Below are 20,189 nucleotides of genomic sequence, written 5' to 3'. Positions count from 1 at the left end.
ATTTATATGCAGTCTAGCGCCTATTTTGAGATGGTAAAAAAAGGAGAAATCGCAATTATTTTACCACTGAGGAGTCATCTGCCATTCACTGTACAGTCTCAAAGGTGTCCAAGTGCCTAATTTGCTACGTGCTGATATAAATCTCGATCATAAGCCTGAGCGAGCTAAGCCCCGTGCATACGCAGCACTAGAAGTATCAGAAAGGTATGGACTACACGGAACTGCAAGCGTTGTAGTATATATGGTGAGTATCAAGTAAATGTGATCACTCCTCCCCTCTATGTGTTGAGACCCTAGGTGCTTGGGGATCGTGTGCACGAACATGTGCGTGCTCATTAGTGAGGCGGATAGGTTCCCGGGTAATGGAACACAGTCTGGTGATAATAGAGCCACCGAATTTTTAATTCAGAAGGTTGCTATTGATGTTCAACGTGGCAATGCTGCTTCTGTGATGGCAACAATTCCATCATCACAGGATTGGGCAGAGTTTGCCTCTCTGCCCACTGTTTGAGCCGGCGTGAAGACCTTTCCTTGTTATATTATTATCTGTTCCTCCATCAAAAATAAATAAATAAAAAACAAAAAAGTAAATGTTATGTTGTGGCTGCAAAATGGCTGCGGCTCCCAGGTGACACATGGCAATCTATGACAGCACACTGTAGGTTAGGCCACTCGAGTCACCCAAATAAAGTTTTACTGTCGGTTCAATAGCCAATCCGGCTTATTGAACAGACTTTCAGTCAGTTCAGTATCCACTGCCTTCATATAAAGATAGAGATGTAAGTTTTTTTTGTTTTTTTTTAATTATGACAAAAAAATTTAACACACCGGCACACACACAAAAGGCAAACGAGTCAAACATCTTCCTCCACAACTGGGTGGAGGGCCCAGTAGTGGAGGACAGTCTTAGCGTTATATCTCCAAAGACATAAAGATTGGCAACGAATTCGAAGTTGGCAACTTTTCAAACCATTATTTGCCAAGCGGCATAAAATTCAAGGCTTGGATAAAAACATGCTTAAGCCTTTTTAAACCTACAAAAATAACACAAGTTACACAACCGTGAAGACTTTATAGCACTGCTGACACGTGAGTTGACATGGCTTTTACTGAGCCTGTCAGCATATAAGAATAACCAAAAATAATGGAAGAATACTTTCAAGGGGTCTAGCTCTGACACTAACAAGAATCCAACACAAATCACTTGGAATCCCAAAATGGAATCTGGAATATTGGGCTGGAATCTCCCATAAAATGGAGTCTCGACAAATGTTCTTAAAGTCCGATTGTTTCCATATATTTCTGGTGCATATTATCTCATAGGCAGTGTTGCAATCAGTTTAGTGCCTGAGCACTGTGCAGGTGTCTCGACACACTTGGACACGCAAAAGCAAACTTTAGCATTCATTTCTGGCTTCACTAGTGATCCAATTAGCCTGGAAGACATCCGAGTGCATTGTAGCTAGCTATAGAAATTTCAAAAAAAATGGTGAGATCCGGAATCTTAAACGCGACTTTTGGGTGGTGTCGGACCCCCTGGAATATTAGAGTAACCAGATGCGGGTGGTGGATGGGAAACAGAGTATTCATTTGGAGTGGCCTTACCTGTGGTCAAACAAAAGGTCAACTACATTCATGTGCCAAGTTAATGGTCAAGGATAAAGGTTTGAAACCCAGAGTGTATTAATTGTTAAGTCGCAAGTCAATTAAACACTGTCATGGGAACGCTCAAAAGTCACAGGTGGCTTTGACTGCAGTCACAGATCTACTTAAAACTAAGCGACCCCTCTCCTTCCCCCAAGGCTATAATTACACATATAAATAGTGCACTCACCTGTTCAATGTATGCAAATTAGTGAATACTACATAATGAGATTCTTACTTTCTACTCGACCTAAACCTTGGTCTTGTTTTATATTATAGATGCCTGTCACTGTAACCTTGACCTTTAATTTACTTAAAGTTATGTGCACTGTGTATATTCTAAAAAGGTGTGTTTACTTATTTTGCAGATTAGTTCTATAGGGTGATAGCTATCAGTGTAACATACCATGACTTTGTCTATGCCAGGTGTTTAGTGTGTGTGTGTGTGTGTGTGTGTGTGTGTGTGTGTGTGTGTGTGTGTGTGTGTCCAGTCTACGTAGGTGTATAAATGGGGACTGGTGTCAACTGGAGAAGCCTGTAGTATCATTTGGTATACCTGGTGAAAACTGAGGAGGCAAATCCATGTCATAGTGGGCGAAGGTCCAGGTGGAACTTAGGATGCCCACACCTTCACCTGTGAGACATGGTACAACCTCCTGCGGATTACTAGGAGAATTTGCCTGCACTGACTCATAACTCATACTTGAGGCACAGGTTTCCCAGTGCTGGTCCACTGGGAAGGTGTGACCATGCTAGCATGGAAGCCAAAGGCTTTGCTTTGTGTGTGTGTTTGTGTGTGCGTGTGTGCGTGTGTGTGTGTGGTGTATACATGTGAGATGAAATAGCTAAGTATTTTATATGCTACCACCTCATTATATATTAGTTAAAGCACAACCACAAGTGCATTTTCAGTACAATATGAAAAAATAACACGAGGACATGGGCAAGAAACTAATACAGCATGAGGCGAAGCCATATGCTACTTTCACCAGAGAACTACTATTTCATATTGCACAAGCGTGGTGGTGCTTTAACCGATGTAAAGTGCTTTATAGCCAGAGCGTTCATTGTGTAGGTTTGAATCATGTCAATTTTCAGCCATCAGACAATCAGTAAGTGTCTATATAGTACAAATTTGGTCATAAAACAAACAGATAGCATCGTTTTGGCTACTTCTGGCAATTTACAAATTCACACAGGTGATCAACAGTGCTGTATTTTCCATATGCAGTGCTGTATTTTCTTTTCAGTGCCATATGGAAATAATACCACCGTACCCTTATTTGTCTGATCTTTGCCCACACAAGTGCTTTAATGATTGCACATTTTTGGGCCCTAGTAACCAGCCTTGGGTATTAGTAAGATTCCATTTTCTTTGGTCAGATATATGCAGTGCTTCATATCATTTATTGTGTGGTACTACATATTATGACACATTATGACATATTATGACACATTTGCAATGTGTGTTGTATACAAGTTGATGATCAACTCTGATTGACACCATTAATAACAAAAAGTTAAAGAGTGGTCACTAAGGGTCTTTGTCTGCCATTCCGTCAATTTCCACTGGGATTTGTGAGTAGTGTATAGTGTGTGTGTGTGTTCATGGTCTCACGAAGCGAATGAGGTTCAAATACTGTACGAAACTTTGGATGCCCAAACTTTGACATACAGTAGTACAGCCTCCTACAAGGTAAGGTACTAGTCCTGTTCCAACAGGGTTTACCTGCACTGGTTCCCATTACCTGAGTGTAACACTGGTATCCCAGTGTTTCACTGAGTAGGTTTGATGGTGAATATAGGAGCAGGATAAGGCTTGGCTTCCATTGTATACATGCAAACAATATCATTTCACAGTCAATAGAGGTATGGGACACATGCTGGTTGGCTGTCTATGTTTCACACTTCACACTGATCTGTTTATCGCCTAATGAACATACATGGAGGGGTAAACATGGTCAATATGTCATGCTGCACATATGTTTGGTTGCTGGCTAAAAGTTATATGATTATATGTAACTTAATCATTTCTCTGTTTGGTGGTGAAGTCACCTGACTAAATTTACAATTGCCTGTCAACATGTCATTATTTACAAAGTAACCTACATACTTAAGACATGCAGTCACTTATGCAATGTGGTCAGGGGTGTAACACTGCTACAAGATTGCATTAGTTGCAGTAACCCTTGTGTTCTACCTGATGCAAAACTGCTTTTACTTCTTATAAAGTAAAACGCTTGCTCACATGGTGCAGAATTATGACGAACATATAAAAACATACACACTCTCATCTGGATAACTAATGTGGCTGTTCAATTAGAGTATTTTACAACAAACACACAGTTTTATTAGAGTAGGGGTGTTAAATTAAGTAATTGGGTTGTGCTCTGCACTACAGTGGAACCTCAAATCCTGGGGACAATCAAATGTTCAGGTAACTGAAAGTCCATAATTCTGCAGTTGCATGTTTGTAAAATCACAATGAAAATCAATGATTTTCAAACAACAGAAAATATTGAATACTCTAATAAAACACTCATGCACTATTCTAATAATAGAACAGTAGTTCAAATAACTGAGGTTCCACTGTAATATAAATTCATAATACCAACAATTTTACTATTGTACTGAAGTTTGATGACAGGTTTGTTAAGATTAGTGAGGGTACACTGTAGAATCCCATTTTGGCTACTTAATTGTTATACAACTGGAGTTAATCGTGTATTGTTTTGCATTAAATTATGACCCCAGCATATGTTTCACTGATCACTAAATGAAACCAGTGACTAAACGAGGCTATACAATTCACTTACAAACCACCATTTGGAATTAACTACCTACTTCACCCAATGTTGTACTGTCCTTGCATATTTTACAGTTTCAATTTTAGAAAAGCAATGCTCATTGCTTCATTTATTTTAAATTGTTAGAACTTATGACTGCATTCATTTGAGACCTGGGATTCTAGGGCTGGGCGGTATTGACAAAAATGATACCTCAATATTTTTTTAAAACACCTTGATATAACTTGATAATAGGTTGCTTGCAAATGAGCTCAAGTTTTCATTTAAAATGTAACCTACAAGTAGTGGTATGGCAAATTAACATTCTTGTTTGCTCATTTTTGATAATAAAGCACAAGTCAGCTGGTTTTCTCTGCATGCATGAATTCTGGGTTAGTGGGCCCTTGGTTCACCAAGAGGTTAGTACTTGTGAATTTCCAAAACTACTGTGGGATATATGGCTGTGGTCACACTATCAGTGTATCATTCTAGCTTTATCAAAACTGAACTAATTGGAAGCCATGCCAGACCTCCAAGTTTGTGCTAACTGATAAAAATCAATTACCTTGGTATTCACAGTTTTCATAAATACCTTGGTTCATACGTACCTTGATATGACTACATACTGGTATACCACTCACCCCTCTTCATTTTTGTTGTAATGTTCATATGTACCTCCAGCAACTAAAGCTTTTATACAGGAATGGTCATCATTAGAGGCAATGAAGTGTTCAATTGAAACTATAACAGATGTTTTGGGGACAAAAATTTTTTAGTCCATTTTTGCTGCAATGAAAAGGTTTTATTGCATGTGTACGAGATACCAAATCTGGATTTACTTGGACTATAGTTTGTCAAGAAAATTTCACTCTTTTTGTTGCTATAGCTTCACAAGTCACCTGATACACAATGTTGGGAGCATGTGCTGTGCTGAGCTTCATCTTCTACTATAATTATGTCTATACTATGGAATACAGTGTGGTCAATTATGACATTCGCATTAGGACAACCCTCAGTTCCTGGGAATAGCTAGGAAACACTTTTATCTTTAAACATTGTAAGAATACTTGATCAAATAATAAAATCTGCCCTTTTATTTTTAATACTGTACTTTGAATTTGTAAGTGATGGATTTGACAATATATATATTTAATATATATTAGAGTTGTATTGTGGTGGTATAGGCGCTTGTTTTCAGCAGTAGAGGAACTGATGCTGCCAAAACAGTGTAACAGTAGAGCCATGAACTGCATGATTTATTGTTTAGGGATGAAGCAAAATCTGTACTTTACCACAGTCCTTAGGCTACCCGTATACACTTTGTACAGCAACACATAGAAGCTTTTAGCCACCTGGTACATAACTTCTCTTCTGTTGTTATACTCACTTCTTCTATGCAAAAAAAATGCAATCAAGCTATACTTCGAATTCACTCTCACAAAAAGTATTTAGTTACATGAGGACAGACTATAGATAACTCTGAAGTCCAACTACTGCACTAACTACCTGCCTACACAGCAACTTATAAAAGTGACTTGATCTGTTTCTCTGCAGTTCTCTCAGTTCCATACAAATTGCACATGTTTTTGGTTAAAGAAAAACTGGTGTGTTGCTATTTTAGAGATAATACCTGCTACATAAATTATTATATTATACCCATTAGCTGCTTTGTCATGTAACACTTTGTATCACTTGTCACTGTAGAAGTAACAGTAGTTTTCTCAGTAGAAAAGTGAAGTTAGCAGTTCATACACATAAATTTCATGTCATGTGTACCATATACACTCACCAGCTACCGCATGACATGAAAATGTATAACTAATCTTACAATACATAGTATTTACAAACAGGTTTCAGCATAGAAAATATATGTTCACCATAGATAGGACACTCCGGAAGTGCCCCCCTGTCATAGCTAGGCTCATTTCGCACCCCTCTTAGTTTATTAGTGGTGGCTGTTAATAGTGAGTGAAATGGAAAAATGTTCTACGTGATTTGTTTGATTCTAGATAGATTCTGAATATAGCAAGGCATTAAAGAAATTGCTGGATAAGCCCTGTATAGCAAGACCCGATGACTGCCCAAGCCATTGTTTGTTTGAAGAGTGTTTTACTGCAGTAAATGTTTGTAATGTTTTAACAGGGGGCATGCACAGCAAAACTCATGTAGCTAGGCTCATTTCGCACCCCTCTTAGTTTATTAGTGGTGGCTGTTAATAGTGAGTGAAATGGAAAAATGTTCTACGTGATTTGTTTGATTCTAGATAGATTCTGAATATAGCAAGGCATTAAAGAAATTGCTGGATAAGCCCTGTATAGCAAGACCCGATGACTGCCCAAGCCATTGTTTGTTTGAAGAGTGTTTTACTGCAGTAAATGTTTGTAATGTTTTAACAGGGGGCATGCACAGCAAAACTCATGTACGGATACCTTAATAATACTGACTGATACTACGTAACTCCGTATTGACTGAATTTCACTCTGTCTTGGAACAATTTTTTTCAAGTACAGCCTAGCCTGAGGTAAAACTAGAATACTAGTCATAGCAGTAGACTATTACTGTGCAAATTTTGACAGAATTTGAATAATGGTCCCAAGATGGAGCAAACAACACACACAAGGCAAGTACCAATTACATTAGATTAAAAAAATGACAAGCTGGTTGCCTCAGTCACAACTGGTGGTAAAGAATTCCATAAATTGGCTCCACTAACAAAATTGGTATTAACTCTTGGAGCAAATAAGCAGTTTATGTTACGAGTAACATACCCTGTAATGTCATTTGAGTAGAATAAAATGTAATGTAAATATGAAGGTGATTTGCAATGTATATAGACAACTTAAAAATTTGTATAGCTTAATAAAACCTTAAACATTCTGTCAAAGTATAAGAAAACTTGAAATGAAGGTAAATATTTACAGTGCACTCTTTCAAGCACGGTAGTAAGTTTAGCAGTAGTGGGACACCATACAACATCACAGTAATCAAACAGTGGCAAGACGAAGGTAGAATTAAGAAAGAAGTTGAATCGAAAAAAAGAATAACAGCCGTACTTTAAACTTCAAGAGACTTCATAATACCACTAATGTCCGAGCTTCAACTCTTGCAGACAGTTCATGACTTAGCTATTAGTTTAAAATGCGACATAGTTTTGCAAGATTTCAGTACTGCATATCTCACCGCCACCACCAAATGTTAAAACTGACTTGACAGCTATGGTTATTAGAAACTCAACTTTAAATTGGATATCGGCATTATTATCTTCTCGCATCCAACAAGTTGTTTGTGGTGCACACTACTCAGGTCCAGCAGAGGTGTTGAGTGGTGTCCCACAGTGCACAGTACTGCATGGTGCCCCTCTTATTCTTACTTGTTATCAATGATATTTCTGGCCATGTAACTAACATCATCATGTCGCTTGTACGCTGATGACTGTATATTGTATAGACTAGAACACGGTCTGGAGATAGTAGAGAGAAATTGGTTACTAGGCGATATTAAAAGTGACATATAAATGTATGATATATACTTAGATTGTAAAAGTGTGGACAATGACAACTGATCGTGGTGGTTTGAAGCATGTATCAGATGATACTTCCAGACTTTTTGATTGCATATGAGTTGCTAGTACAGGAGACAACAAGGGAATGTGCAGTCATGTGAAATGATCACTGATGAAAACCTGTTGTTTCACTGGGACTTGATTACGTATGATTTTGTTACCTCCATGTCTAGTACACTACTGCGGGATATTGTCACATTGTGGTTCATAGTGAGAGGGTTCTTCATCACCAGAAAACTGTTTGAAGACTACAACAAAGCTATGAAGAGTACTGTAAAAGGAAAACAAAGGAATTTCATTAGATACATGTATGCATTAATAAATTAAAAGTAATTTTTGTACGTAGCTGTTTAGGTAGAACAGAGATAGGTCTGGTGTTCCTCGCTTTCTACTCATGCTATATACTGCTTCCATCAACTACCAACAATTTTGCACCATTAATGCTTGTATACGTTATCCAAAAACTGTTCAACTGAAGGATTATCATTCTGTTGTCCTCTAGCTCTTTGCTGTCTAAAAAAGCTTCAATGGTGTCTTGATTGAACTTTACTGTATATATATACCAATTTGACTTCTTCATGTGACAATAAAACTTTTTCTGGCAGTGAAAAAGCTACATGAAATATTTATGACATCACACAAGCTTCAACATTATGACCTACCACAAATTTTTAATCCTTCCACTATCTGGTAAGGTAAAGTACAATAAGGTTCACTTCTGTTGGGATCTTATTGTTTTTCTGCACACTGTTCTCCCAATCATCCAAGTACTTTACAAATGTATCCTCCAACCACTACAAAATTTCACATTATTTTTGATTGTTACATATTTATGTGTACACTGTGTGTACATTGCATAGTTGTTAACAATGACGGTACCTCTTCATCAAAACCATCTTGAAATGCTGCTAAATTTGGCTTCATCTTTCTCTCAGCTTCTTCTAAGCAATGTGTGTTCCAGATGTCAAAAAACTTATCAAATATCCTACAAAATTATTCTGCTTCAGCTGTTGTGGTTAGCAGACCTAGAGTTAGTAAAGTTGCAAAAGCTGCAGCTGAACTGAGTACCTGTAAGCATACATGTCAAGTTCCTAGTAGTGTCAAGTATAGGTGGGTATATACCTGAACTGCTAATGTGACATTCATATGATGTTAGCTGTAGGTGTTCTCTTGTGAGCTTTTTACCTATATGTAGACCAGTTAATGCAACTGATTTCTCATGAAGAGTGATAAGATCAGTCCAGATTTCCATTATTCTACAAATAACATTAATTCACCAGCATATTGCTATGTAATATACATTATCTTACCCCAAGTGGCATGTTCCATTTGGGCAAGAGTTATGCCATGCATTGCACATAATTTTGATTAACTGTGGCACATTGGCTACGAAATGAAGTTTTTAGGCTGGGAACTTTGTATACTCCTCCACATTTTGTGTACTCTGGTATGGCCGGATTACATGCAAAAGAATTTCCTGTTGTTACTAGCTCCATCAGTAATTCCTCTCACAATCAGAGTCAACATGTGGGTGGCTACAGTTGTGCTGTCAATTACTATTCCAGACTGCTGCTTACACTTTTCAAACAAAGATAATGACTATTTAGGATGGGTTCACCATAGTCAACAAACCTGTTATTTGACCAGTTACTTTGTTGAATGCCAAATCTTCTCTGATCTTCATTTCATCAAAGACCAGCACAACACATCTGTGAACATAATGATACCTTATTGAACACAGATAATACTCACACATACGTAATGCCTACTATTATAGTCGGTTTGCATTCACCCGAGCCCTTGGTTTTTGTTAATAACTCTTATTACATGTACCAGCTGCCCAAACATTTATTAGTGCCGTGAAGCCCATTAAACACCAGAAATAATAGTCAAAAAAGTGTTTTGGTACCTTCAAGAATAATTGTGTTGTGTTGCTTTAAAAATATCCCAAGTGCGCAAACAAGTTTACAACATGAAAACATGCTTGTTCCAGTACAAAACCACTTGGAGTGAACATATGTCCACTTCTCTGGTATTACTGTTGTTGGCAGGGTCTCAGGTGAACACAACTATAATCTCCAGTAACAAGGTGCAACAATGTTGTTATAAATATATTAAAATTTTAATATTTACGAGTGTGTATGTGTTTTGTCTGTATGCATGTATACAGAAATATTGCTATAGTTACTTTTCCAGTCTGGCAATGTATCTATCTTGATTTCTTCCCTAAGATAGTTGACAACATCAGCATTAAGTCAATGCTTGAGCTTCAACCAGTGGGTATAATCATGTAGAGTGTGTTTGGATGGTAACTGGATAAACACTAAATGATATAATACATTTTTTTCTGGAGACCAGCATGATATTTAAACACCAATGTACAAAAAGTGGGTGCCATCTAACTCCTGTCTTGTTTGCCTTACAGGCTGTTACCTACATCGAACAAGACCACACATGCATGACTACCTCAGTACAATAATGCAATCATACCTGTTGATCCCAGAAAATACATCTGAAATCATCCTATATGCTGAAAAATCACTTTTTGGATGTCACTAGATGGTTCTTCATCAAGTGGTATTGAATCCCCTTAGTTACACCTTAGTTCTTAGACACTTCAGCTGCCTATTCTTGTTTCGAATAGCTTTTTGAAGAGATTATTTGTGCTGGTCTTTGAGGGGTTCACAACCAGTGTGTGTTAGTGTATAGTGATACTGTAATTCTAGGTCTCTGTGGTGCTTTAGACACTAGAGTACGTAATGTGTTGCGGTAACTGATGTACATAGTAAGTGTTATTTTATCCTTCACAAGTAGAGTCTCACACTTCACATGCCAAACTGTGCAACATGTCTCAAGTCTTTCCACTGTAAAGCAAAATGATTCTTCCAACACTGCTACTAGTTTGTTATTTGTGGAATAGAAATTTCTCTTCTTAGAGTGAGCAAGCCTGATAAATTGCTCATCATAATCCCCCCCCCCCCCCCCCCCCCCCCCACACACACACACATTACCACTGTTGACCACATGAATCAGTTGCATGAATTTTGTTGATGTCAATTTCACTGGAAAGCAACTCAAGACTGTCAGCTGGAATACAGTGGTTTTCTACATGCACCTCCCAGCTCAAATCTTATTCTATAGTCAAGATCTTTGATGGTAGAGGACATGAATTCCGATGCATCACTTGATAACACTGCAGTGTATTGTGTAGCTAAAATGCCATTGGTCAGGTAGCATAGTGGCATCCAGCAGTTGATGCTGTGATTCAAGTGAGCCCTATATATAACAATATATAATAACACTGATTTGGCAAGACACAGTGCATTAACCTAATAGTTTTAACTGAGTTCACATATATTGTTACCTCATGCACACTTCAGTATTTCTTTTTGGGCCCAATACGAGCTTAACTTCTTGACCCTTGACCTTTCTTTTTCCTCTTTCCAGCCATGATCACATGCTAATCTACATGTCACAGACTAAATTTAATTGATGATATACCAATACCAATATAAACTACACATAGCATAGAGATTCTGTTCCAATAGTGTCCACATTTTAAGGTGGCAAAACGACAACTCTAAACAACTGTGAAAAGGTTTACTGTGTTCAGTAGATAAAGATAATGTATATACGACAAACCAAACTAATGAAACCTTATTCTATTATCCAACTGGTTATCACACATATGTGCATAAACCTCGAATTGCGACAATACGCAAAAAACCTGAAAAATACAATTACACTTATGTTGCTAAGGGTGAACAATCTATTATCATAAGAGTCACTCTTTGAAAGACTATACTTGCTTGAAAGTACTAACAAACAAACCTATCAGTAATCAGAATAAACTTTTCTGTGGCACGAAACTAGGGTCGTGCCATGATGATCTGTATAGTATAGGTTAATTACTGCCAAATGGTGTATTTTGTGTATGTATCATTTTCTGTCTGGGATCCCAAACAACTTCATATTACTTCTGGAGGGTACTCTGAAACAGACCCACCACTTGTTCCTGATTTGTGCCCTGTTTAAAATTATTTGATACTCCCATTCATTGCAGTTACCATTTTCCTATGTAGCTAGTCTACATGCAGTAATCACACCAGGTCTATTTATAACATAGTATAAAATGCAGTTTAACAACACATAGCTATTCACACTGAACTACTACTAAAACACAAAAAACTGAAGATTACCAGCTTATAAAAGCACACACGTGACACATGCACACTACAAAATGGAAAACCAATTTGTTTAACAGACACACAATAAACTGCTTATATTGTCCATTAACAATGTGGTCATTAAAGTGGGAAGGGAAGTGGTTCCACCACTGTGATGCCTGACACTTGAAGAAGCCTTGTGAGAACGTACAGTCAAGCTTCAAAGTTGAGGACAAAGTGCTGCTTAGCTTAATTGTGTTAAGTAGCTACGTACTTCTGGTGATTATATAACCAAAGTGAATGATAGCTCCAAAGGAATACCATGACACTGACACTGCTACACGTTGAACGAAACTGAAAGAAATGTCTGTGACTACTTTCATTATGTGCTGTACATATACACTGGTCACGCATTTCCGGAGCTTTGGGTTTAATTAACTAAATTGTGTCATTTGACGAATCGAAATTAATCAGTTTAATTTCCTAAAATGGGTATAGTCGGCCGTTTCTTCGCTGGAGTGGTGGCTCATCATATTCTATATTATCTACTGAAGAACACAATCGTACCTACAATTTTGTCTGGTGATGAAGGCATAGCCTTGAAAACGAACAAAGCCGTAGTGGCTGAAATAGCGAAAAGGTACGTGACCTCGCCCGTTTAATATAATGTTATGGTCACAAATGACAAGGTAGAAGCTTTCTGACTAGTATTTAAAGTCATAATCTTGTAGCTCAGATATACCGGCGAGAGCTTACCTAGTGCCCAAACCGTTCAGTCGCAGTCGTCCAAGCAGTGGAATTCCTAAAGGAGTGTCACGTAGGGATTTGCTGACAGTGATCTCTTGGTGTTGATGAGACTAAATGTAATCTCCAGAATCCGGTAGAAAAGATCACTGGGTGACTACCATGATACCATCAATGAAAACAATAAACTCACAATCGAATGTGTCCGGCTTGAAATTGATTTTGACGTTTGGTGCTATTGGTGTATAATTGGTCAAATGTACGGTACATGTAAATTACAATGGAACTTGGTACTGTGTACACTAAGCTATTATGGCAATGACAACATCTGATACTTTCTTGATATCCATAGAGTCTGTATAGCTTGCGATTGCTACAAGCTACATAAAGTATTACCACAGTACAATACAACATCGGTCATAGTCCATTTTCTGACCAAGTAACACAGCAAAATCATGTGCTAATACTCCATCAAAGTGTCAATATTAGAACTAGAAGTCTCCAATATATTGCTTATAGTGTGACAAAAATGGGTCCTGGGTCTATCAACAATCCCAATACCGAATGTAATGCTGTTGACCAATTGATACAGAAGACCATTTGTGCCAATCCAATTGTAGTTCTTTGTGTTATGATAGCTGTTGTTGTGTTGTGACCTTTTGTTTTGAGAAAAAGTCTTTATTTTGTTGAAGGATCAACTCGATGTGCATGCATAGGTTAGAGCATTGCCCCTCATGTTTACCTCAATTATCAATTGAGGGTGAAGCACACCTTGCTTTGCTAAGTACAAGTCTTCTAGGGTAGAATGGTATGGGGCCAAGTTTTATCATCACTTTTATTCCATTCTCTACAGACCTTATACATTGTAATGTCCTTCTAAACAATATTATACCCACTTTATAAATGTAGCATACCATGCTATTTTCTTAGCACTGCTTGTGTGATGCCTGCTTCTTCATGACATAAATACCAACACACTAAAGCAGTACAGTGAATCCTCAGTTATCCAAACCCTTTTGAAGTGTTCAAATAAGTGAATTGTTTGGATAACTGAAGTTCATGCATTTATATACAAAGTTTTGTTGAAATGCTCTAATAGAACATACACCTATACACAAAATACTGTAATAAAACAGTCATTTCTGATTTTGGATAAACAAGGGTCAGGTCTACTGTACAACTTTATGTCTTATAGCCCTCCAATTGCCTATCAAATATATTTTAATTGGCCATTTTGTCTGGGATATAATTTCTCCTTGTTTTGAACTCTGATAACACGACTTTTTAATCTGTCCTAGGTTGGTTTCAACTATTTTTGGATTAGTTAGTATCAGTATTGGAATTTCTGTGATAGCAGATACTCACCATGATATTCTGTATGCCAAGTGAGTAATTGATTGTCATGTGTACTGTACGTGTATTCTGTAGTCATAAATTCTGCATAGAATTATAAAAAATTTTCACTTTTCTGTTATGCTTGTATCAAATGTGCGATAAATGTTCATGTTTTGTAAGCATTTGATGATTGCTCTATTAGAGTATTTAATTATATACTGACTCTTTATAAAAGAGTATAATAATAGTAGTGCATTAATGAATGTCGATTTTATGCTTCAAAGGTATGAATGCAACATTCGAAGGTTTGATGAATATTTTATGGTGCTATAGCTACTATTGCGTAGGTGGCATAATTATGAGTGTACTGTCGCTTAATTCAGTTTTTTGTTTTGTTTCCCTTTGGCAAATGGAATTTCTCACGTCGACACCATTGTTTGTCCATTTAACAAGATATAGCAGCTGGAGAAACACAAAGCTGGTGCTAAAGACCTTACAGTAGTACACAATTCAGGAATATTCTTCCTCTACACCTTGTCTCAACTGCACTTTGCAATTAGTGGTGGGCGTGGCCTTGTCCAGCTGAAGAAAACACAAAACAAGATGTAGCTGCTGCTAAATGACCTTATAGTAATACACAACTCAATATTCTTCCTCTACAGCTTGTCCCAACTGCACTTTGCGATTAGTGGTGGGCGTGGGCACTCGTGGTGTGAGATAATTAACTTTTCAGACACCTCACCTTCCATTACTTTTAGAGTATCTTAATCTTTTTACAAATTCAAGTAGCTGTAAAGTGGTTCGACACTGTTCTAGCCCTGCTTAGTACTACAGCCATAGATTCTATTATGTGTGGTACAGTAATGCTGTTTAATATCATTTGAGTAGAAAATCTGGGGTGCCAAAACTCAGGCCTGTTCAGCCTGTTGTTGAGCATTTTTACCAAGGCAGCTGCCCCGGTTGCCTCAATGGTAGCTACACCACTGATTAATATTTCCTTTGAAACACCTTCCCACTTGCATGTGAAAAACTGTGAACACTTTAAGCCAAACTCTATTTCTATAGAGTATTGTGCACATAATTTAGGCACAAATTAAATGCCATAATTTATTTTTGTGCTCATTGATTTCTTTGCTCTTCACTCCCACTGTCTAGTGTTATGATTTCATTAAGATGAAACCATTCCTTGGATGCTGTAGTATCTACTGAGGTAATAAAAGAAATGCAATTATGTGGGTCTTTATTGAGACAGTCACTTAAAGCTAAAGTCTGGTTAACAAACAACTACCTACAAGTAATAAGGAAATATCATTTCATTGCCAAATTCCTGGAACTAGACACATCTTGTTTCTACCCAAACTTGTAATTAACTTTAGTATTTGGATGTGTGAGATTGTACATGAGTACTGAGGATTTTATCAGTGTTTGTATATTATTCTATTAGGTCTAACTTATTGGAAATGTGGATACCAATCTTATCATGGTATTTCATCTACGATATTTATGCTATGTGTGATGTGTCATATTTGAAAATCAAATCCAAGCAGCTACCACTGATGAACCTAGTGATAAAACTGTTTACTATGAAGTCATTCTTTATCATTCATCACATATTTGTGTTCTTACTAATCCCAGTAGTGTATGTAAGTGACAATGATGTACTTTTTACATGCTGTATGTACAGTTTTGTACTTGAGCAAAAGCTTATATCAATGCTGGTATGACTATTGGTACCAGTATATGACCACTCCAGTTGGTAATTGTGACTCGCTGATTGAAAACCTGACTTGTTTGCATTTTTCTTGAACTTCATTTTACGACTTCTTTGTTGTCCAGAGGGGAAAAACAATAGGCTGTTAAAGTTTCATTGATGTATTAGATATTTTAATCCATGTATTCTTTCACTTATTACCGAAGCAATTAAAATGAGTGTAAAACTATTTTTATAACATGCGTTTTACCCAATGATATATTTCAATGGCATTTATCTCAAAAACAAACTAATCGGGTTTTCGCTTAGCATGTCACAATTATGTTTCTAGTCCATATCATCTCCCTCAGGAGAATATGAAATTTCAGAAATATATACATGGCATAATGTCTGTGCTTGCTTATTAAAAGCCAAATTTCAGAACATTAAATGTGGTGAATATGCAGCTTGCAGTTACATGAAGATCAATATACACAGTCAATGTTAAACCATAAATTGAACAGTCATTACATTAATTTTGTTGCTGAATTCCTGCAGCTGGATTTTACAGTGCCAGAAATGTATAATCACAAATTGGAGTGGTATTGGAAATAGTGAACCATCAAACTTATTACAGTACTACGTATATAGTAATGACAGTTTATGATTCAAAGGGCCAAGAAAGCTGGCACATTACACTGTGTATTGACAAAAAAATCCTATATCCATACCTGCATAGCTCCATGCCCCTCTCCAAAGCACAATATTTTTTGCTTTATAGCTGTCCATTAGGTAGACCAAAAAGTAAGTAATCTAATACACTGCATAATCTTATAGGATTTCTGGATATCAGACAATATAATTTGCTTACAATTTCCTTCCATTTCAATAAATTTTGTCACACAACTAATTACATACCATATTTCACTTAGTCACATATGTACGTAGTAACTGCTTTTTTAGTACAGTGGATTGTTGCTTGCCTGAATCTCAATTGTCTGAACCTCTCAATGAACACCAAGCATGTCTGATGGATTGAAATATTTGTGATCCAGTCTGGGAAAACTGGGCTTATCGCCTATTTAAAAGTATCAAGAAATGCTGGTATTAAGTATTTATTGTGTTGTAGCTCGCCAATGGTTGAAGCTATGTGTACCAAATTTTCACACATTTTATACCAATGGCTTATCTTCCACAGTGTCCACTGTGCAAGTAGCCAACAACTAAGTTTCCCGCCATTTTAGATAGATTTTAAACCAATGTTGACTGTATCAGGTGAGCTGCAAAATGGGTGGGAGGTGGGAGGGGGGGGGGGGGGAGGCTGGAAGGCGGGCAAGATGGTGTTCAAAAATTGAAAAGGAAGGCTTAGGGATGAAGTAGGCCAAATTTTGGACCATTGAGGTCTCAAAATTGGCTAAAATGAAAGGAAATTCACAGCAGAGGTACTTATTCAACACCACAGAGCTGTACAGCCACATACAGTTATCCCCAGGCTAACCAAAACTCCATTAAGGCCCCACACCGCATGTACAGATTGCCACTGGGCTTGGGAAAAGCAGCCAGTAAAACCAGACCACTCAAGTCTAGCTGATTTTTATTGTGGAATTAGATAGTTTATTCATGTAGCTTTGTGTCCTGGATGAAAAATCAAATCTGCTGACATGGGCGATAAAACCGGTTTTGTCAGACTGGGTCACATTTTGTTTTCAATGTGTGTTCTACTAGCAGCGTAAACACCACCCTTGATTATGTACCACAGCTCTTTGTTCTAAGGAAGTAGCTGTTCACCCTTGGGTTAGCAAAGAGAAGTAGACTATGCAGCCATTGAGCATCGATTGGTTTTGACACTAGGCCAATACATAGTAGCTGTGACATAATTATGTTTAGTGCTCTAATAGAGTGAACATGTGCTGGAAACTGTGTTACAGTGGTATCTCACTTAGCAACCACCTCTTTTTAATCCAGCACATTATAGTGACTACATCTATTAGGTCCAAACACAGTCAAAGTGCTCTAATACCTCATTATTTGGGCTATTCTTTTGGTACCATTGGTAGTCCAAAGGTTCACTTTAGTTCTATTGAAATTTGTACAGATGAGATACATGCCACATGTGTAATTTCGATCTACATACTCATATAATTCAATGATGTTCCCTTTTTATGTGCAGAGTTACACTGTGAAGAAGGGACTTGGTCATATGCCATTTGGATGTTTATGTCTCACTGAGATCAGTGCTCCATTCGTCTCATTTACCTACATCTTAAATCTGGTATGTGCATGTATTGTGCAATTGATGTCCAAGCCTAATATGTAACCAGTTGCCCAAAAACTGGGCTGAAGTGTATAGAAAATTTGATTACTTTTCAATAGTTTCATAACTTGTGTAACTTCTTGTCACATTTCCGCTATCACTGGGAAATCCTTGGTCCGTTTTTAACACTTTCATTGGCTGTAATATACTAGTTGCAGATTTTAGATGTTCCATTCATATTACGTACACTTTCAAGCCTTCAAGTCTAATTCTATACTCCATATCTGGTGTTTAGTTATCACATTTTGACTGTGCTGTATCAAATATTCTGTCGTTAATGTATGCAGACAGAAGGTTATGTTGCGTATATATCCTACAGTTAAAATCCAAAGATATAACTTCTGTAATTGCATTACATGTTCTTAAGGACTATGAGAAAATGTACTATACCATGTATTGTGTCATATTGGTGACTAACAGCTGTTAGATACAGATACGCTTTCAGGTCACCACTGGAGATCAGTGAAACTTAAGATCTCAGTATTTTATCTTCCCTTTTCATCTCTGCATTTTGTCTTCCCTTTCTGTAGCTTCACAAGACATCGTCTACTTGGTACACAGTTTTTGGAGCATGTGCCATATTGAGTTTCATATACAGAGTATCAATGTTGCCGTCACTATATGTCTACTATGGGATACAGTATGGACTAGGACCAGTCAGAGTTATCACAACAATGATGATTAAATGTCACTTGTTCAGTATTACATTTACTATTATACAAATTGCATGGCTATTGCAGATACTAACAGTGACAGTAAAACATGTCAAGAGAACTAAGGATTAGCATTTAATAATAGCTGAGTGATTATAACTTTAGTACTGTACACAAGTCATATATAGCAGGTACAAAAATGTTTATGACTCTTTTTAATCCTTTGTTAATGACTATATATTTATGTTATGAGTTATGACTATCATTTATACAGTTTATTGTTATCATTGTGATATCACAGACTTTAAATTGTATTATTTATATTATATGATTAAGCACTACTTACCATCAGCTGATCCTAATGCAAATCGCTTAATAAGATCTTGTTCCATTTGCTAACTGATACAGGGGCTGATCCAGAAATAAATCAAAGGGGGTGGCTGACTTATAGTTTCATGCTTTTGCTAATTTTTTATACAATGAGCACTGCCATATAATGAAGTGGGGATTTAGCTATATCAAAGTGTTAGTGTTAATAGGTTTGGTGTGCAAAGCATGCTATTACTAGGGGGTGTGGGGGCATGCTCCCCCAGGAAAATTGAGAAAATTGCCCCCTGAGATTGAATCTGGAAGTGATTTTGACTGAAAATTATAAATGTAATTTTGTGCTGGCCACCTCACTTGTACTGAACCTAAAGAAACACTGGTACTTGTAAACACTTGTGATTGCCACAAAAGACAAGCGTCAGTTATGTACCATCTTAAAATCTAAATGGAATCATTTACTGCAAGCAGATGACAACCTTGATAGTGAGCTTGCTAGATGGAAAACTCACTGCAGTAAATTCTGCGCAACCTTAAAGGATAAGTCTATAACTCATTTGTTGAGTGAAGATGCAGATCCTATTCTTCCCCAATATATGAGAACTCCTCTGCATATTGTCAATACTACCCATCGGAAACACTGAAGCAAAAAAGACCTTTCCTTGTCTCAGGCAAATCCATTCATGGTTGTGCACCACTATGAGTGATGAAAGACTGGGTAACCTCGGAGTGTTGGTGATGCAAGAATTTAGTTTCCCACTGTATGTTGTTGAACAAATAATATGCAAAGAATTTGTGACTAAACATAACAGAAAATGTGTACTACAAGTGTTTTATATGATTAGTATGAGTAGCTAATTTAGCTATTAATGCTTTGATTTGTATGTGTAAGTAAAGTAGTTCAACTCATGGTGGGTGGCTAGCCATCCCATCCACCCCAGCCCCTGTGATAGTCTATACGTAGTTCCCAA

The 20,189-nt window shown here is 37.2% G+C and overlaps 1 protein-coding gene and 2 long non-coding RNA genes across 6 annotated transcripts; 1 reads left to right on the top strand and 2 right to left on the bottom strand.

The window, feature by feature from the left end:
* Positions 1-7,926: 7,926 nt before the first annotated feature.
* On the bottom strand, positions 7,927-10,959 carry LOC136252024 (uncharacterized). Of its 4 annotated transcripts, none has more exons than XR_010699319.1 (8): positions 10,483-10,959; positions 10,181-10,425; positions 9,303-9,701; positions 9,115-9,248; positions 8,872-9,060; positions 8,655-8,786; positions 8,556-8,605; positions 7,927-8,505 (listed from the first exon to the last, which is right to left on the bottom strand). It is a non-coding gene; the product is annotated as an uncharacterized lncRNA (long non-coding RNA). The 4 variants fall into 4 exon arrangements; XR_010699316.1 differs by having other exon boundaries at positions 7,927-8,605; positions 9,303-9,570; positions 9,625-9,701; XR_010699315.1 differs by having other exon boundaries at positions 7,927-8,605.
* Positions 10,960-10,994: 35 nt separating this feature from the next.
* Positions 10,995-13,128, bottom strand: LOC136252023 (uncharacterized). The gene is made up of 3 exons (XR_010699314.1): positions 12,915-13,128; positions 11,357-11,457; positions 10,995-11,268 (listed from the first exon to the last, which is right to left on the bottom strand). It is a non-coding gene; the product is annotated as an uncharacterized lncRNA (long non-coding RNA).
* LOC136252022 (TLC domain-containing protein 3A-like) lies at positions 12,603-19,250 on the top strand. Its single transcript, XM_066044360.1, has 5 exons — positions 12,603-12,798; positions 14,201-14,287; positions 15,682-15,880; positions 18,098-18,199; positions 18,772-19,250. Exons 1-5 carry the CDS (start codon positions 12,647-12,649, stop codon positions 19,024-19,026), a joined length of 795 nt encoding a protein of 264 aa, XP_065900432.1. The 5' UTR covers positions 12,603-12,646; the 3' UTR covers positions 19,027-19,250.
* Positions 19,251-20,189: the final 939 nt, after the last annotated feature.

Source organism: Dysidea avara, chromosome 4 (genome assembly GCF_963678975.1).
Source record: "Dysidea avara chromosome 4, odDysAvar1.4, whole genome shotgun sequence".
Classification (NCBI taxonomy): Eukaryota; Metazoa; Porifera; class Demospongiae; order Dictyoceratida; family Dysideidae; genus Dysidea; species Dysidea avara.
Note: the sequence above shows the minus strand (reverse complement) of the source record. Positions and strands in the feature narration are given on the sequence as shown.